This window comes from Anabrus simplex, chromosome 1, assembly GCF_040414725.1.
Source record: "Anabrus simplex isolate iqAnaSimp1 chromosome 1, ASM4041472v1, whole genome shotgun sequence".
Taxonomy (NCBI): domain Eukaryota; kingdom Metazoa; phylum Arthropoda; class Insecta; order Orthoptera; family Tettigoniidae; genus Anabrus; species Anabrus simplex.
The window spans coordinates 1746207595-1746222785 of NC_090265.1; the positions used below are offsets into that span (position 1 = coordinate 1746207595).

Here is a 15191-nt window from a genome sequence, read left to right on the forward strand (position 1 = left end):
ACTGGCAGAATGGCATTTAACTTACGATTACGAAAGGGAGAGAACAGTTCCATTTAATTATTTCAAAGTGCATAGCCTGCCTGTGTAAATCGTTTTCCGAGGGCATAAACTTTACCATTTCCAGTTCAGCCGTGTAAAATATGGGAAATATTTGACCTAGTTACGGGTGTAGATAAGAGAAGCTGTTCTGCGACTGAATGGGAACTGGTTTCACGGTCGGTGGAATTTACCCCCCGGCTGTAGTATTCTAGTAACTGGCCGGTTGATCTTGACCTAATTTCTACATCGTGAACGAGGGGATGTTTTAGACGACATCCAGAAGCAGCAACGGAAATACGGCATCACCTGTGTACCCCTCAATGGAGACAAAAGGTCTGATCCAAGCATTATCCTCGATATGGCGGGATAAAAAGCAAGATGGGATCGACTGTCTCCTGAGGACGAGCGGCCACAAGTCAAGATAACAAATGAGTACAGATTTTTAATGTAATTACGTGAGTGTGAACGTGTTTAATGCTGCAAAAGGGGATAGGTTAGTTCGACATTTAATTTCTGTAGATGTAGCTTTGTTTGGAAGGACTACGTCCTATTTAAAGTAAATGATAGGAAGCTTGTTAATGTAAATATAATTGTAACATAAATGTGGACCGTTTGCATGAGGTCACAGCTTGCTTTCTTACATTTTATTCTGATTTATTTATTTAGCTGAGTGGTTAGCGTCATTTCTTTTACGAGTCAGTTTTTTTTTTTTTTTTTTTGCCTTATATATTTTTTTTTTATTTGTTTTGTTTCGATATTGGAGACGCAGTGTACGTCTCAGGGCTTAATTGTAAATGTAGATTAGGATTCAAATTAAAGTCAGGAAGGACTAGAGTAATGTATCATTAATGGGAGCTCAAAGTGTACAGAAACATGCCGTCAAGTTTTCCGGGATTTATTGCATGATGAGTGAATGAGAGTGAGTAAGAGTGTGGATCCACGAAGTTGTTAGTGTCATCTTCATGACTATTTTGTATATCTAGGTGGTAAATTAATTATTAATTCACGAGTTCCACGAACGCAGTTTCGTATTTCAAGTTCCGAATATTAGAATAAATTTTCTGTAAAATGTATTATTATTATTATTATTATTATTATTATTATTATCCATATGAGTTTCTCGCGATGTGGGATTGAGATATTTCAGTAACCTTCCAATGTTCAGACATGATCGATTGTCAATGTGGCAATTTCTTAGTTTCAGTTTAACATATTTATTACAGAGTTGGCAACTTTATTATTAATGTTTACTTTATGCTCAAGTGCTTTGCGACCAGCGCAGTCTTGTTTCTTTTCATGCGAGTGAATGTTCGACGACGTTCTACATATTTCTTCAGTTTTACGCAACTTTAGGACATGAGATATTATTTGTGTGATTTTGAGTAAGAGGACGCGTTCCTCGTCTGAAAGGCCTGCATTTTCTTGATTGTGTGACTTGCCTCGGGTAGACTGTTGAGCAGCGTGTGTAAAGGGTTGGACCCTGTGGTTTTAGTATTGCTGCTTTATTTTGGGAGACGTCGATCTCCCCTTTGAGTCATTTCGCCGTGTGTTGACGAGGGTGATACGTTTTTTCTACTGAGGAGAGTTTTATATGAGCGGCCTATACTTCGTGATTTTATTGTTCCTGTCCATGTCTCTACGGTTGTGGCAGTTGACAAGAGTTTTATATCGCGACGTTTGTTTAGGATTTTCTTTTATGATATAACCGCACTGAGGATTATTTGTGTCATGTCATCTCTTCCAGGTTACAACGTTGAAATAGGTGTTGAAAGGTAAAGCCTACTCTGTCTTTTTTTTTTGTTTGTTTGTTTGTTTGTTTTTGTGTCCTGTAATTATTTTTCAGGAACCAGTGTTAAATAGGAAATGTTGCTTAATGTCTAATTATGTTTCCTTTCATTTTCATTGTGGCTTTAAGTGGATGCGAGTTGCGTTCCTTGGTTTTTGTTTCTTTGAATGTATATATTTCCATTTACATGTTTTGTTTGTGTGGCTCCTATCCGCATTTGTTTGTTATGCTCATGAGTTCGTTCATGGCTCGAGATGTATATTTTGTGCGTAGGATATTTTACCACTCAGCGTGTTATATATTGTACAGTTAGGTTAGTTCCCCCCACCCCTTTTGCGCATTAGGCCATGTCTTTTCTTAAGGTTAGGGACCCCACTGCAATGTCAAGTGTGCAGAAATGGGGAACGTACTCATCTACAGTTAAAAGTGTTAGCAAAAAGTAAAGCCAGGAGTGTGGTGCGTGCACGCAAGCCGTGTGTTAAAATTAATTTTTTTAGAAACTTAAAAATTTGATTTGATATGTTAAGTATGTGTGTCGGCATACTTGTGAATTTGTAAAATATTCTGATTCTCAAGATGGACTTTATCCAGCTGTAAAGGAAAACAACAATCTGAGTCATGTAAATCTCATTATTTGATACTTTGCTATTTTTAAATATTTATCTTGTTTATTTTTATCACATTTCGGACTGAGCACACCTGGGATCGGCTGACTAGTCTGGGGCAAATTACCTTGTTGGTAAAAACGAGGACACTACGGAGATCTCCAGGGCCGGTCGGTCATCAATGTGTTAAACAACTGCTGTTTGTGGTTGAGAAATTACAGAAGTCACCAAATGAACACTTAAAGTATTGGCCAATATTTCACGGCCTCAGGATAGATATTTTACATATTCATCTATTTATTACCAGCATTTCACCGCAGTGTGGCAGCGGTCACTTTGAATACTTTAACATACAGATTAGAAACTTAACTCACCTGTTTAGCAGCTCAGCCTCTTCATCATACTGCTCAGTGCATCTCTTTATATAAGCAAGAAGCAATAATCCCACAATATCTTCATGCAAAGAGAGCAGAATTCCTTCTTCCGTGTCAGGTGTATCCGTAGATAACGGATGCTCAATAGGCAGAGCACATGCAGATTCTGCCATTGCCAGCTGGCCATCCATCAAGAGAGCAACGGCAGCTTCATGATATAACACCCTCACTGGCTTAAAACTATCCATACCATCAGATTTCTTTATAAGTTCTAGAGCACTGGTCAAGCATTCTGCTATTACTCTTGAAGGACAAACGGCAACATCATCATCATCTTCATCTGATGAAGTCTAAGGGAAACAACAACTGAAGTAAGATATAAGATATGAGTAACAACACAAATTTATAACCCTTAAAGATATAAGAGTCAAAATATTTCAATTTATTAAGGTCAATTCATCATCATCCAAATTAATTGGGGCTGCAGTATGCACAGATAATTGAGAAATACAGATGACCAAATATACAACTTTTTAAAATAAATAAATATGCAAACTGAATTAAAGCCACTTTTATATATTTAATATAACAAGCCACGAAAACCCACGTTCATTAATTAGAAACCTCTATGGAGAGGATATGTACTTGACATACCCTGATGAAGGCCAATTAATTTGGCAAAAAGCTTGGCTTTGATAAATATATATGTGACTTAATCCAGTTCGCATATTTACCTATTTCTTTATTTTAATACAATAAGCCACGAAAATCTACGTTCATTAATTATATAACTTTTTCCTTTAAAAAACCTACAGTAATCTATAGTACAACCTCAGTAATCTGGCCCTATCTGGATTACTGGGCATTATAGACTAGCTATAACTTCTTGTTTTAGGGAAAAAACTACATATTCAAAGAGGTTTTTTTATCCACATTTTCTTTAATATTGTATGTACTCTATGTCATGTATGATTGTACAAACTGGAAATATTAATGGTAATTAACTCAAAAACACACATTCAATTACAAACACTTACATACCACTGGAATAAACATAACATTGCACATTGTATTTTGTAGCCTGTACATTTCATTTATCGGTGAGAAATTTGTAATTTGTAATTTTCAGTAGTTTGCTTTTTTACGTGAAGAGATATTTTGCAGAATTTTTCTTGTGATCTCTTCATAAACAAATGTTTCAACATAGTACGTCAGTCAAAAAAAGGCCAGGTTATTGGATGTGCCGACTCATGAATGACCAAGTTCTGGAGATGAACAATGTATTTGCAGGCTATTAAAGAAACTATTTAAAATAGCTTATATTGGGTCCACCTTGTCAATACACTTTTAAAGATTGAAAATTATTTATTCCATCATACATGTTCCTGAAACATAATACATCATATTTATTCTATCATTGATAGTGTATTGACATGGTGGACCCAAAATAAACTATTTTAAATAGTTTCTTTAATAGATTTAGACAAGTCAACACAGGATCGAATTTTAGAAGAAGAAAAAAATGGAATAGTATGTATAGCTGCTATTATAGGTTATGAATTTCATTATGGCTCGTATTGACAATTGTCACTATCAAAGCGTACTATTTGGCAGAAACAAGTTCTAGGAAGGACATTCCAGGGATCATTAATGAACAAGGAGAATTATATGTGAGGACTTACAGAAGGCAGAAGTATTCAGTCAGCAGTATGTAAAGATAGTTGATTATAAGAAACTATCCAGGCAGAAAAGGTTACAAATACTGGCGAAGTACTGAAATTTACCTATGATAATTGTAACAGGGGTATACCTTCCCCAGCTATTTAAACTGCGCACCTTCTCTAAGGCCATCTCTGTCAACAGACTTGAATTTGTGAACTCCCAGAAACTTTCGTCTTCTACAGTTATATGTCTCTACCATCAATTTGCTTGCGCTCCCTCTTGGAGTAGAAACAAACCACTTGATAGAGTAATAATTATTTATGGAGTTGGTAAACCTTTCTTTCTGAGGATTTTTTTTAATGTACCAAAGGTGTCAACACTTCAGCTGGTTCCTCCTCGATTGTAATCTACCTATCAGAGGCTTGTAAATATGTTCTCTAGTCAATTAAAACCGGGGGTGTGTAAAGGAATCCAGCCAATCAGCAAAGTGTTCTGAGAGCTTCCCCTTACGGCACTATAAAAGCAGGGCACTTTAGGGCCGTCTTGTCTGAATTGCTCCAGTGCTGAGGAGTGCAACCTGACATGAGCTCAGAAGGCAGGGGTGTGGCCTGCTTGAGGAAGATCCAGCGACACAAGGTAATGGCAGAATTTACCTAGACATGTGATAGCGCCTGCGGATTGTTCAAGGGGAAAGTTTCAGCTGTTTTTCATTTAATATAATTTGTAATCTGGTGTTTTAATGTCAGTTTTTCTGCGAAGTCTGAGGACTCCTTTTCTATTCCCTAATGGGAAAGATGTCAAGTAAGGGAACGAAGAGTGCTGACCCTCCGTCATTTCCCATTCAACCTTGCATTGGGTGACTAAAGCTTTCAACCTCAACATTTTGTAAATCTTGTCTTGGCATTAATGTTTCTCTTGTAGTCAACCTGGTGTAGTATAGGAATAACCCCTGTACCTTCAGGCTGTAAGCCCACTTAGGGTTTTAGAGATTTATATAAGGAGTGCTGGTGTTTCACCTCTTTGCCTTTTGTTTATGGTCTGTTATGTGCAAGCTTTTCTTTTTACCATTAAGGCCATGTAGTATGGTCAACTATGCCCCTGTTTATTAATTTCAGCATGTAAATATTTTCTTGTGTTAGTTCCCTTTGTGAACAGTGACTAATATAACTGTTGAATAATGGATAAGCCCACATCGGGGCAACTGCGCATGAACCCCTTAATGTGAGGTGGAAATGTTATTGCGTCTAACGAAACTGTTTGCCTCTGCAAGGCTAGATTATGGTATTGTGGAGCTCAGACTCCTGTGTAATGTAAATGCTAGGAGCAAACCTTGCTCTTGTAAAATATTTATTTGCAACTGTCCGGAGTTCACCCTTGTTGAAGCCATTGTGTAGGAAATGACACATATATTCAACTGGAAGCTGCTGCCTTGCAGATGTGGCAGGGACTGCCAAAGGCTAAGGGAAAATCTTCTCTAACGTTAGGCCTAGCAAATCAGTTGGAGATTAACTGCAATCGCTTTCAACACTTACATGAGCCTCGGATGCAAACAAAGAACTCGGAGTAGAGAACAGCAACCGCAGACCTATGCCAGGTATGATGGCTTACAGCCTGATGATAGGTCAAGCCTTGCAATTGTGCAACAGCCCCAGAGAAGACAACACACTCGAATAGGAACAATCAGTGTACTGAGTTTGACTGGGAAATGTGAATAGTTAGTGGACATCATGGAGAGAAGGAAAATATCAATCCTAGGACTGACTAAATGGAAAGGTAAAGGGAAGAAAGAGTTGAGGAAAAACTATACCCTCTACTGGAATGGTAACAACAGAGAGATGAGAAATGGAGTAGGACTGATATTGTTTAAAGAGTTAGATGGTATTACAGAGATCCAGTACATCAATGAGAAGATTATAAAGGCAACAGTTCACCTTGGGAAAGAGAAGCTGACACTGGTGCAAGTGTATGCCCCTCAGACAGGTTGCAGTCAAGATGAAAAGAACAAATTTCTTGAAGACCTAGAAGAGACCATCAGTGAAGAGAGGGCCAATCATCATTGAGGACCTCAACCAACAGCTCAGGATAGACAGGAATGGCTATGAGAAGGTGATGGGACCACATGGCTATGGGAGAAGGAATTCAGAAGGGGAACATCTCCTAAACTTCTGCATACGAAACTGTTTGGCAGTAAAAAACAGTTGGTTCAACAAAAGAGTCAGTCACAAGATTACCCGTTACAGCTGGGATGGAAAGAGCAAGACGGTCATTGACTATGTCATTACAGATAAAGAAAGAAGTAAACTTGTGACTGATGTCAAGGTGATTCCAAGTGAGAACCTCAATAGCAACCACCGGTTATTAGTAGCAGATCTGAAAGACATTAATGTACCAAAGATAATAACCAGGAAATTACCTAAGATTAAGGTGTGGGAACTACAACAGATTGGAAAAAGGACCGACTATCAGGACCATATAAGAGGACAACTGCCTACAGAAGAAGTGGAGACTGGTGAGGTAGAGTGGACAAGATTTAAAAACACCTTGATAAAAGAAGCAATAGAGGTTTGTGTGAAGACAAGTGTGAGAGTAAGGGAAAGAGAGACACCCTGGTGGAATGAAAGAGTAAAATCCTCAATAAAGGAAAGGAACATAGCACAAAAAGAACGAGATAGGGAGAAATCCAAGCCAGAACAGGTAAAAGATGAGGGGAAGATCAGAGACCTTGAGAAGTTTACCGGGACAAGAAATTGAAAGTTAAAAGAGTAGCAGAAGAGGAGAAGATAAAATGCTGGGAGAAATTTACTCAAAAACGCAAGGAAGACAGCAGAGTGTACCAGGAAAAGTTATGGGCAAAGGGCATGAGTAGTACCTCAGGGAGTGGAACTGGGTTTTGGAGCCGATACAGAGAAGGATAGTCTCGCAGAGCGAATAATAGATGGTAAATAATTTTTTTTTAAACAATTTATTAATTTCTCACCCTGCGGTATGATTGTTGACTCAAAATTTATATTGAAATTAAATGTTGAAATTAATCTTCTTGAGAAAAAAAATGGCATAAATATCATTGGTTTCAAAGTCTTTCATATGTGTGAATTTCCACCTAAAGTCTTTTTAAACCTAAGCACACTTTTATAATGGTAAATGGATATGAGAAATTATTAAAAGTTTTCAGTTCTCAGTTCGTCAATCTCGTTATACAACACACTTGAAATCCTACAGTCTTTCTACGAGATATGATGTTTGCTATAATTCAGCGTTTGTCCCGTTGAAATTGGTTAAGGTGTTAAAAAGCTGTTAAAAGAAAAATTCTTTCGAGAAATGTCTCTAGGGGAGGTGAGCTTCGAGCGACAGGTGACGTCACTTGACTCCGCCTAGCGTACTCGTAGGGTCTGGCACATACTGGAACATTCTTTACATGGATGTTCGTACGTCGGTCGGATCTTTAATGCTGGAAATAACATTTCTTTCAATTAATATGGACCAGGACCTAGGCCTTCCTGGTACAAGAGGCAATATGAAACTATTGTTCAGTGATCAAAAACAAAAGGAATTCGGTTGAAACCATCAAAGCAATTGAGGATCCTAATGGAAACCTGGCCAGGAAAGAAGAGGACATCAGAGAGTTTCTGAGGAATCATTTTGATCACCTATTGAACAGGACAAAAGCAGATCAGAGAACAAAAGAACCAACTGTTGAAATCTGCACAGAGGAACCTCTCATTACATGGGCAGAAACAGAAGCAGCCCTTAAGAAAATGACGCAAGGGAAATCGCCAAGAATCTATGAAGTCAGTACGGACATGATTAAAGCAACGGGAGTCCAGGGTTTACAGTGACTATACAGAGTGCTCAATGCAATTTGGAAAGATGGCAAGATACCTACTGATTGGAGCAAGGGTGTCATTATTGCCCCATCTAAGAACAAAAATCACCTAAAATGCTCTAACTTCCAGGATATAACACTCCTTTCTCATGGGCTTAAGATTCTTGAGAAAATCTTAGAGAGCAGATTGCGAATCATCTTAGAGCTACAGTTTGAAGAGGAACAGTATGGCTCCAGGCCTAGCAGGTCCACAACAGACCTAATCTTCAGTGTCCGTATGTTAATGGAAAAGTATTGGGAAAAAGGCAAAGATCTGTTTATGGTTTTCCTTGACACTGAGAAGGCATATGATTACAAGATATTAGAATCATTCCATGTTGACGGTTTTCACTTTACAAAGGTAAAATTAAGTGTATACTCCTAATGTTAGCTTTATCATGTAAATTATTTCACCCCCCCCCCTTTTTTTTCACTGAAGATGGTTCAAATGAGCCGAAACATGTTTGAATTTGATTACTCCATCTAATGATGGACTTATATAATGTATTGAATTAGGAGGATACACTTAATTTTACCTTTGTAAAGTGAAGGCATATGATAGCATTGCAAGAGAGGAGATATGAGAATGCCTGAGAAAAAGGAATGTGCCAGAGGGACTGGTGAGGAAAGTTCAGATGCTGTACGAGAACTGTATCAGCTGTGTGCAACTGGGTGACAGACATTTATCCTGGTTCAAGACCGAAAGTGGAGTTCAGCAAGGCCGTGTACTATCCTCATTATTGTTTATCACCATCATGGATGACATAATGAAGATCAAGAAAACCTCTGGTGAACTAAATGCAATGGCCTTTGCTGATGATGTTATGATCAGGGGAGAAACTGAGGAAGAAGTACAGTCGAGACTCAATGAATGCAAGGTTCAGTTCCAGGAATTCAATCTCAAGATAAGCGAACTCAAAACAGTAGTGATGGCAATAAAGAAAGAAGGACGACCAGCAAACATCATGCTAGGAAACCATCCACTAGAAAGTGTGGAAAGCTTTACATACCTCGGCAGTGTAATATCTCGAGATACACTAGCCACAATGGAGGTGGCAAATAGAGTACAGAAAAGCTCTCACTTTTACCAGCAAGCACGAACACTCCTCTGGGATCCCAAAGTACCCACAAAATCAAAGCTGGTGATGTTCAATCAGTACTTCATACCAATCTTAACCTATGGTATTGAAACCTGCATCCTCACTAAAACTCATCAAGGTTGCAGGCATCCGAGGTGAAGATCCTCAGGTTCACAATTCGAAAAACCAAACTGGACAAGTTAAGGAATGATGTGGTTAGGAAGGAAGCTGGAATTGAGACATCATTGTTAGATTGGGTCAGCATGTCCAGACTGAGGTGGTTTGGGCAAATAATGAGGATGGAGCCAACGAGGACAGCATTCATGTTAACTTGCAGAGACATGTGGCAGGGAAACGGATGGTGGGAAGACCAAGAACCCACTGGATGGACATCGTAAAGATGGACATTGCAGAACGGGGAAGGACACTGGAGGACGTCATTAACAACAGAACGTATCTCAGTAAGACAGAATGGACGAGGCTCGCCAACAGTACGTGGGAAACTGGAACTGTAAAATGATGATGATGATGATGATGATGATGATGATGATGATGAACTGCCCGGAGCAATAATGCTCCTCTGTATGTAAATTAACAACTTGTTAACTACCTCAAGTTTTGTAGCTGATTCTGGACTTCTAAGTCCCAGATATTGTTAAGCTGACAAGCTAATTTATTACTTGTGCTATTGTTTGTTATATGCATTTTCTATCTCCCAATTTTAAACTAGAAAAAAAAAAAAATCCAAATTTGTTATATTGAAAGTCTTCAACAGAGACAAGCTGCTAGCGATTGACAGCATAAGTGCTCCCTCCCTGTGAATGTATTTATGAAATAGAGAACGTTAAGTAGTTATTTTAATAACTTTTTTTTATTTTGCAAGTTGCTTTGCGTTGCACCGACACAGATAGGTCTTATGGCAACAATGGGATAGGAAAGGGCTAGGGATGGGAAAGAAGCAGCCATGGCCTTAATTAAGGTACAGCCCCAGGATTTTATTAACTCACAGGCAAAAGAATGCCTCATCCTTTTTCTTTCTTTCCTGATACAATATAAATTACATTATAATATTCCTTAATCATGTGTTCACTCCTTGTAGGTCCATAAGAGCAATACTGTTTTCTTACCATGGAATCATCTATAGGAGAGCCAATTACAAACGCTAAAAGAACTGACAGAAGAAGATTGGCCTGCCACAGTCTTATACTTGGCTTTGAAAATATTAAACTAACTGTGGTATAGCTCACTCTGTGGATCAGTGGTCGAGTGTCGGCCTCCGAATCACAAGATCATGGGTTCAAACCTAGCAGAGGTAGTCGGATATTTGATCGGCAAGAAAAAAGAAGTCCATTTGATTGACACTTCATGTTACATCATCAAGTTTCACTGTGTGGTAAAAACCTGATGCCTTGCACCTCAATTAAATTGCCTGGCATTCATATTTGCAAGCAATTTAAAATGGAACAAGCCCATACAGGAAATAAGGTGCAAAGCACATAGAGTCTTGGGATTTACCTGCAGATCTCCACTGGGAGCTAGAAAGAAAGCAGTTTGGACAGCCTATTTGATAATAATACAGGCTTCCTTCCTGGCATTAGGGGGAGTTAAACACCATGCTGAAATGGTACTGACTAATTGCTCAACATGGCTAATAAAACACTGCCCGGTCACCACCCATTAAGGCTCTCTGTAAACAAGTAGATGTTGCTTTTCTGAGAAAATCCCTCGCATCAAATGACTGGAAACAGGTTGTGGATTTTTTTTCACCATCATGTGATCATCAATTCTGTGCAAGCATTTTAAGTTGCTACCATTTAGCTGCCTGCTCGTCAGTTTTGACGTTGTGTTTAACCTGAAATAAATTTCATTTTGGATCTGTATTGACAATTGTTATATAAATTGAAAAATTGGTATAATGGTTCCACCTAGTCAATACTTTTAACTTTAGGCCTACAGATGACTGTGTAAACTGGATTCCTCTTGGGTGTCTATACCCAAATTTTAATTTTAATTAATCTTGTAGAATTAACACCAAATGAGTCACCAGATATCTTTTATCTGCCAACATCTCTCTTTTTTTTTTTTTTTGTTATGCCCAACTAAGGAGCGCGTGTGAACTTATTTAACACAACGTTTCTTCTTCTGAATCCACCCAGTGACAACTGCAGGTATTGTTGTTGTTGTTGCTATTCATTTATTTTCCACAAATTGCAGATACAATTCAGGGATGGTGAATGGAGAAAGGGCATAGCCCCACATACACGAATGTGCCTCCATCCTCACTTAAAATTACAATATTAAATAATTACAATATTATAGGCTACAGAATGTGCTTATATACAGTTACCGTATTTATACAGAAGTATTATTTACATCATATTCACAGGATCTGTTCAACATTCATGTAATTCTGCTCTCTCTCTCTCTCTCACACACACCCACACACCGGCTCATTCATACCCACATACAGTCTCACTCTCTTGGGATCACATAAACTTTAATCTGTTGTCCCACACTTACTAATCAGAAGGTTTTGTTATATATACTTTCTTTTTACTTCTTTACAAAATTTTTAGTACATATATGAATGGTAAGGTATTGTCACTCATAGGATTAACTGGTGTGCATACTTCAGTGGGCTTGGCAGATCTCTTCCTCCTCACTGGCATTCCCCCCCCCCAATTACTTGGCTTCAGTATGTCATGTATTTGGCCCAGTTTTACATCCAGATGCCCTTCCTGACGACCTATATGGTAGGTGGTGTGGCGGAATGTATAGCATGTGTCTGTGGTGTATTAAGATACACGCACAAACACCCAGCCGTTCAGCAAGAGGAATTAAGTAGAAGCGGTTAAATTCTCTGGCGTGACCAGGAATTGAATCTGTACACTAGAAATCGTAGACCTCTCTGCTGATGATTCAGCCAAGCAGCCAGATAGTGGGCTGTGCACAGTGATATGTCCTGGTTCAGTGAGGAAAGCAACAGGAAACTACCCAAGCCTCATTTTCCTAGAATGCATCTTCAACGACATGTAAGTTATCTATGGCAGTTGTTGGTGGTGCTGTCAAGGATCCAACCACCCTTCAGGCTCAGGAATCGATGTCAAACAACAACCACAACAAAGTTGTTTCTTATGACACACACCCAAGATTGTCATACTTAAAGCCATATCTCAATTAATCCATGCAAGATCTCTTGTAACAATAGTTTCCCCCCTTTTTTATTTTACCTATACTGAATTTAGAGATAAATTATTATTACTGAATTATTGTAAGCTCACCAGACAAAACATCAGTCCACTAGTGTGCACGCACAGATGGACCGTTAACCCTGTACAGATGGCGTAACGAACAAGTCCCGTGCTCAACCACACCCGCGCTGTCTCTATGTGACCATAAGGCAGCAGCAATCAGTGAGACACTGATGTTCCTAGTGGACAGTGTACATCAACATGGGTAGATGTAAAGATGTGACAGAGTGTTAGCGAGAAAACATTGCGATGGGAACTGCATGCAATGAACATTTTGGAGTTCGTCACCTCACAAGAGGCCATTGCTCACACAGGCACATAAAGCTGCACAACTTGTATAGGCTAGAATTCATCTAACATGGACAGTACCGAGCTTGATAGCTGCAGTCGCTTAAGTGCGGCCAGTATCCAGTAATCGGGAGATAGTGGGTTCGAGCCCGACTGTCAGCAGCCCTGAAGATGGTTTTCAGTGGTTTCCCATTTTCACACCAGGCAAATGCCGGGGCTGTACCTTAATTAAGGCCACGGCCGCTTCCTTCCACTTTCTAGGCCTTTCCTATCCCATCGTCACCATAAGACATATCTGTGTCGGTGCGATGTAAAGCAAAAAAACATGGACAGTAGCTGACTGGTGGAACGTAATGTGGTCTGACGAATCAAAGTTTTGTCTGTATTCCAATGACGTACATCGTCGAGTGCACCGAAGGCCAAATGAAGCATTTCATCCTAGATGTGTGCAAGATCAGCTTTAAGCCGGAGGTGGGTCTGTGATGTTTCGGGTGTGTTTTTCGTATCACGGATTGGGCCCGCTCACTCAGGTGACCACTAGCGTGAACCAGCATGTTTATTTAAACATTCTGGATGATCAGGTGTTGCCTTTCAGTCAACATCTGCATGATGAGTATGCTATTGATACCCCAATTTTTCAACATGACAGCAGCAAAGTTCATCGGGCTGGACACATGTATGACTGGTTTTGTGAACACTTCCCACCCTATTACATCTCGATTGGCCTGCAAAATCACCCGACTTGAAACCCACTGAAAATCTGTGGGACATGTTGGAACAGCGGGGACCGATCTCGATAGCTGCAGTTGCTTAAGTGCGGCCAGTATCCAGTAATCGGGAGATAGTGGGTTCGAACCCCACTGTCAGCAGCCCTGAAGATGGTTTTCTGTGGTTTCCCATTTTCACACCAGGCAAATGCTGGGGCTGTACCTTAATTGAGGCCACGGCCGCTTCCTTCCCATTCCTAGGCCTTTCCTATCCCATCGTCGCCATAAGACCTATCTGTGTCGGTGCGACGTAAAAGCAAATAGCAATAGGAACAGCGGGTAAAACGCCGACATCACCACCCCTGCATTTTGGTGAAATTGCTCGATCAAATCCTCAGTGAGTGGCTTAACCTGGATGTGATATACCTGTACAACCTTGAGGACTCACTTCCTAAATGAATCCAGGTGGTTATCAAGTCCAGAGGCACACTTACACGGTATTAAATGATGCTTGAAATTATTTCTCCAGGGGTGACTAGTTTTTTTGTCCAGTGAGCTTACATTGCACCTACACATCTGAAAAGTGTAGGAAATGTTCAATGAATGAAAAATTCACAGGCTGAGAAGTAAATATTTAATCCATAATGGACCACACAGTAAAATTTATTTGTACATATCTGTTAAATTCTTACACTCACCTTCATTTGAAACATTTCTTGTGCAATCATATAAAACACTTGAGCAGGGCTGACTTTTTCTTGTTGATATAAACAGGTTAATATTTTATGACCAAAACTGACTTCACCATAATCAGAGCTGTTGTGCTTCGATAATTCCATAAACTGCAACACACATACAGTATTCCTATTTTAGCATATAGTACACAGCATGACCTGCATTCCAAACTGGATCACACAAGTTAAGAATGGAACATGAAGGATTGCAACAACTGTCAAGGCAATTCTTTTGGCACTGTGGAAAAGAGAAGGTGACCGCTCGTGGAGAGAAACCAGCAGTGTTAATCAGACCAGTGCCAAGTAACTGAGGAATGCTTCAAAACAGGACTGGGAGCTATAGTTATGTTTTGCAGATTATAGAAAATATACCATGACAGAATAATAAGGGAATTATACTATGGTAGGTTATTACAGGCAATCCAAGGTCTTTATGTTGACAACCAGGATGCTCAATGAGTTCTTGATTCAAAGTAGTTATAGGAATAAAACAAGTATGTAATCTTGCCCTCTTGGGCAGATGACCGCTATGTTAGGCCCTTTGAAACAAGAATCATTTATCATCACCATTGCCTCTTCCATACTTATTGCTGTTCATGGTTTACATGGGAAATAATAATAATAATAATAATAATAATAATAATAATAATAATAATAATAATAATAATAATAATAATAATAATAATAATAATAATAATAACAACAACAACAACAATGCTGGGCTAAGTGGCTCAGAGGGTTGAGGCACTGGCCTTCTGACCCCAACTTGGCAGGTTCGATCTTGGCTCAGTCCGGTGGTATCTG

The 15191-nt window shown here is 39.2% G+C and overlaps 1 protein-coding gene across 2 annotated transcripts in view; it reads right to left on the reverse strand.

Annotated features, from left to right (window-relative positions):
* Positions 1-15191, reverse strand: part of LOC136858733 (uncharacterized) — a 184637-nt gene that overhangs the window by 86788 nt on the left and 82658 nt on the right. For both annotated transcript variants that reach the window (XM_067138482.2, XM_067138483.2), the window contains 2 exons: positions 14352-14495; positions 2805-3154 (listed from right to left, as the gene is read on the reverse strand). In XM_067138482.2, coding sequence (XP_066994583.2) covers positions 2805-3154; positions 14352-14495 — 494 coding nt within the window. The remainder of the gene's footprint in view (positions 1-2804; positions 3155-14351; positions 14496-15191) is intronic.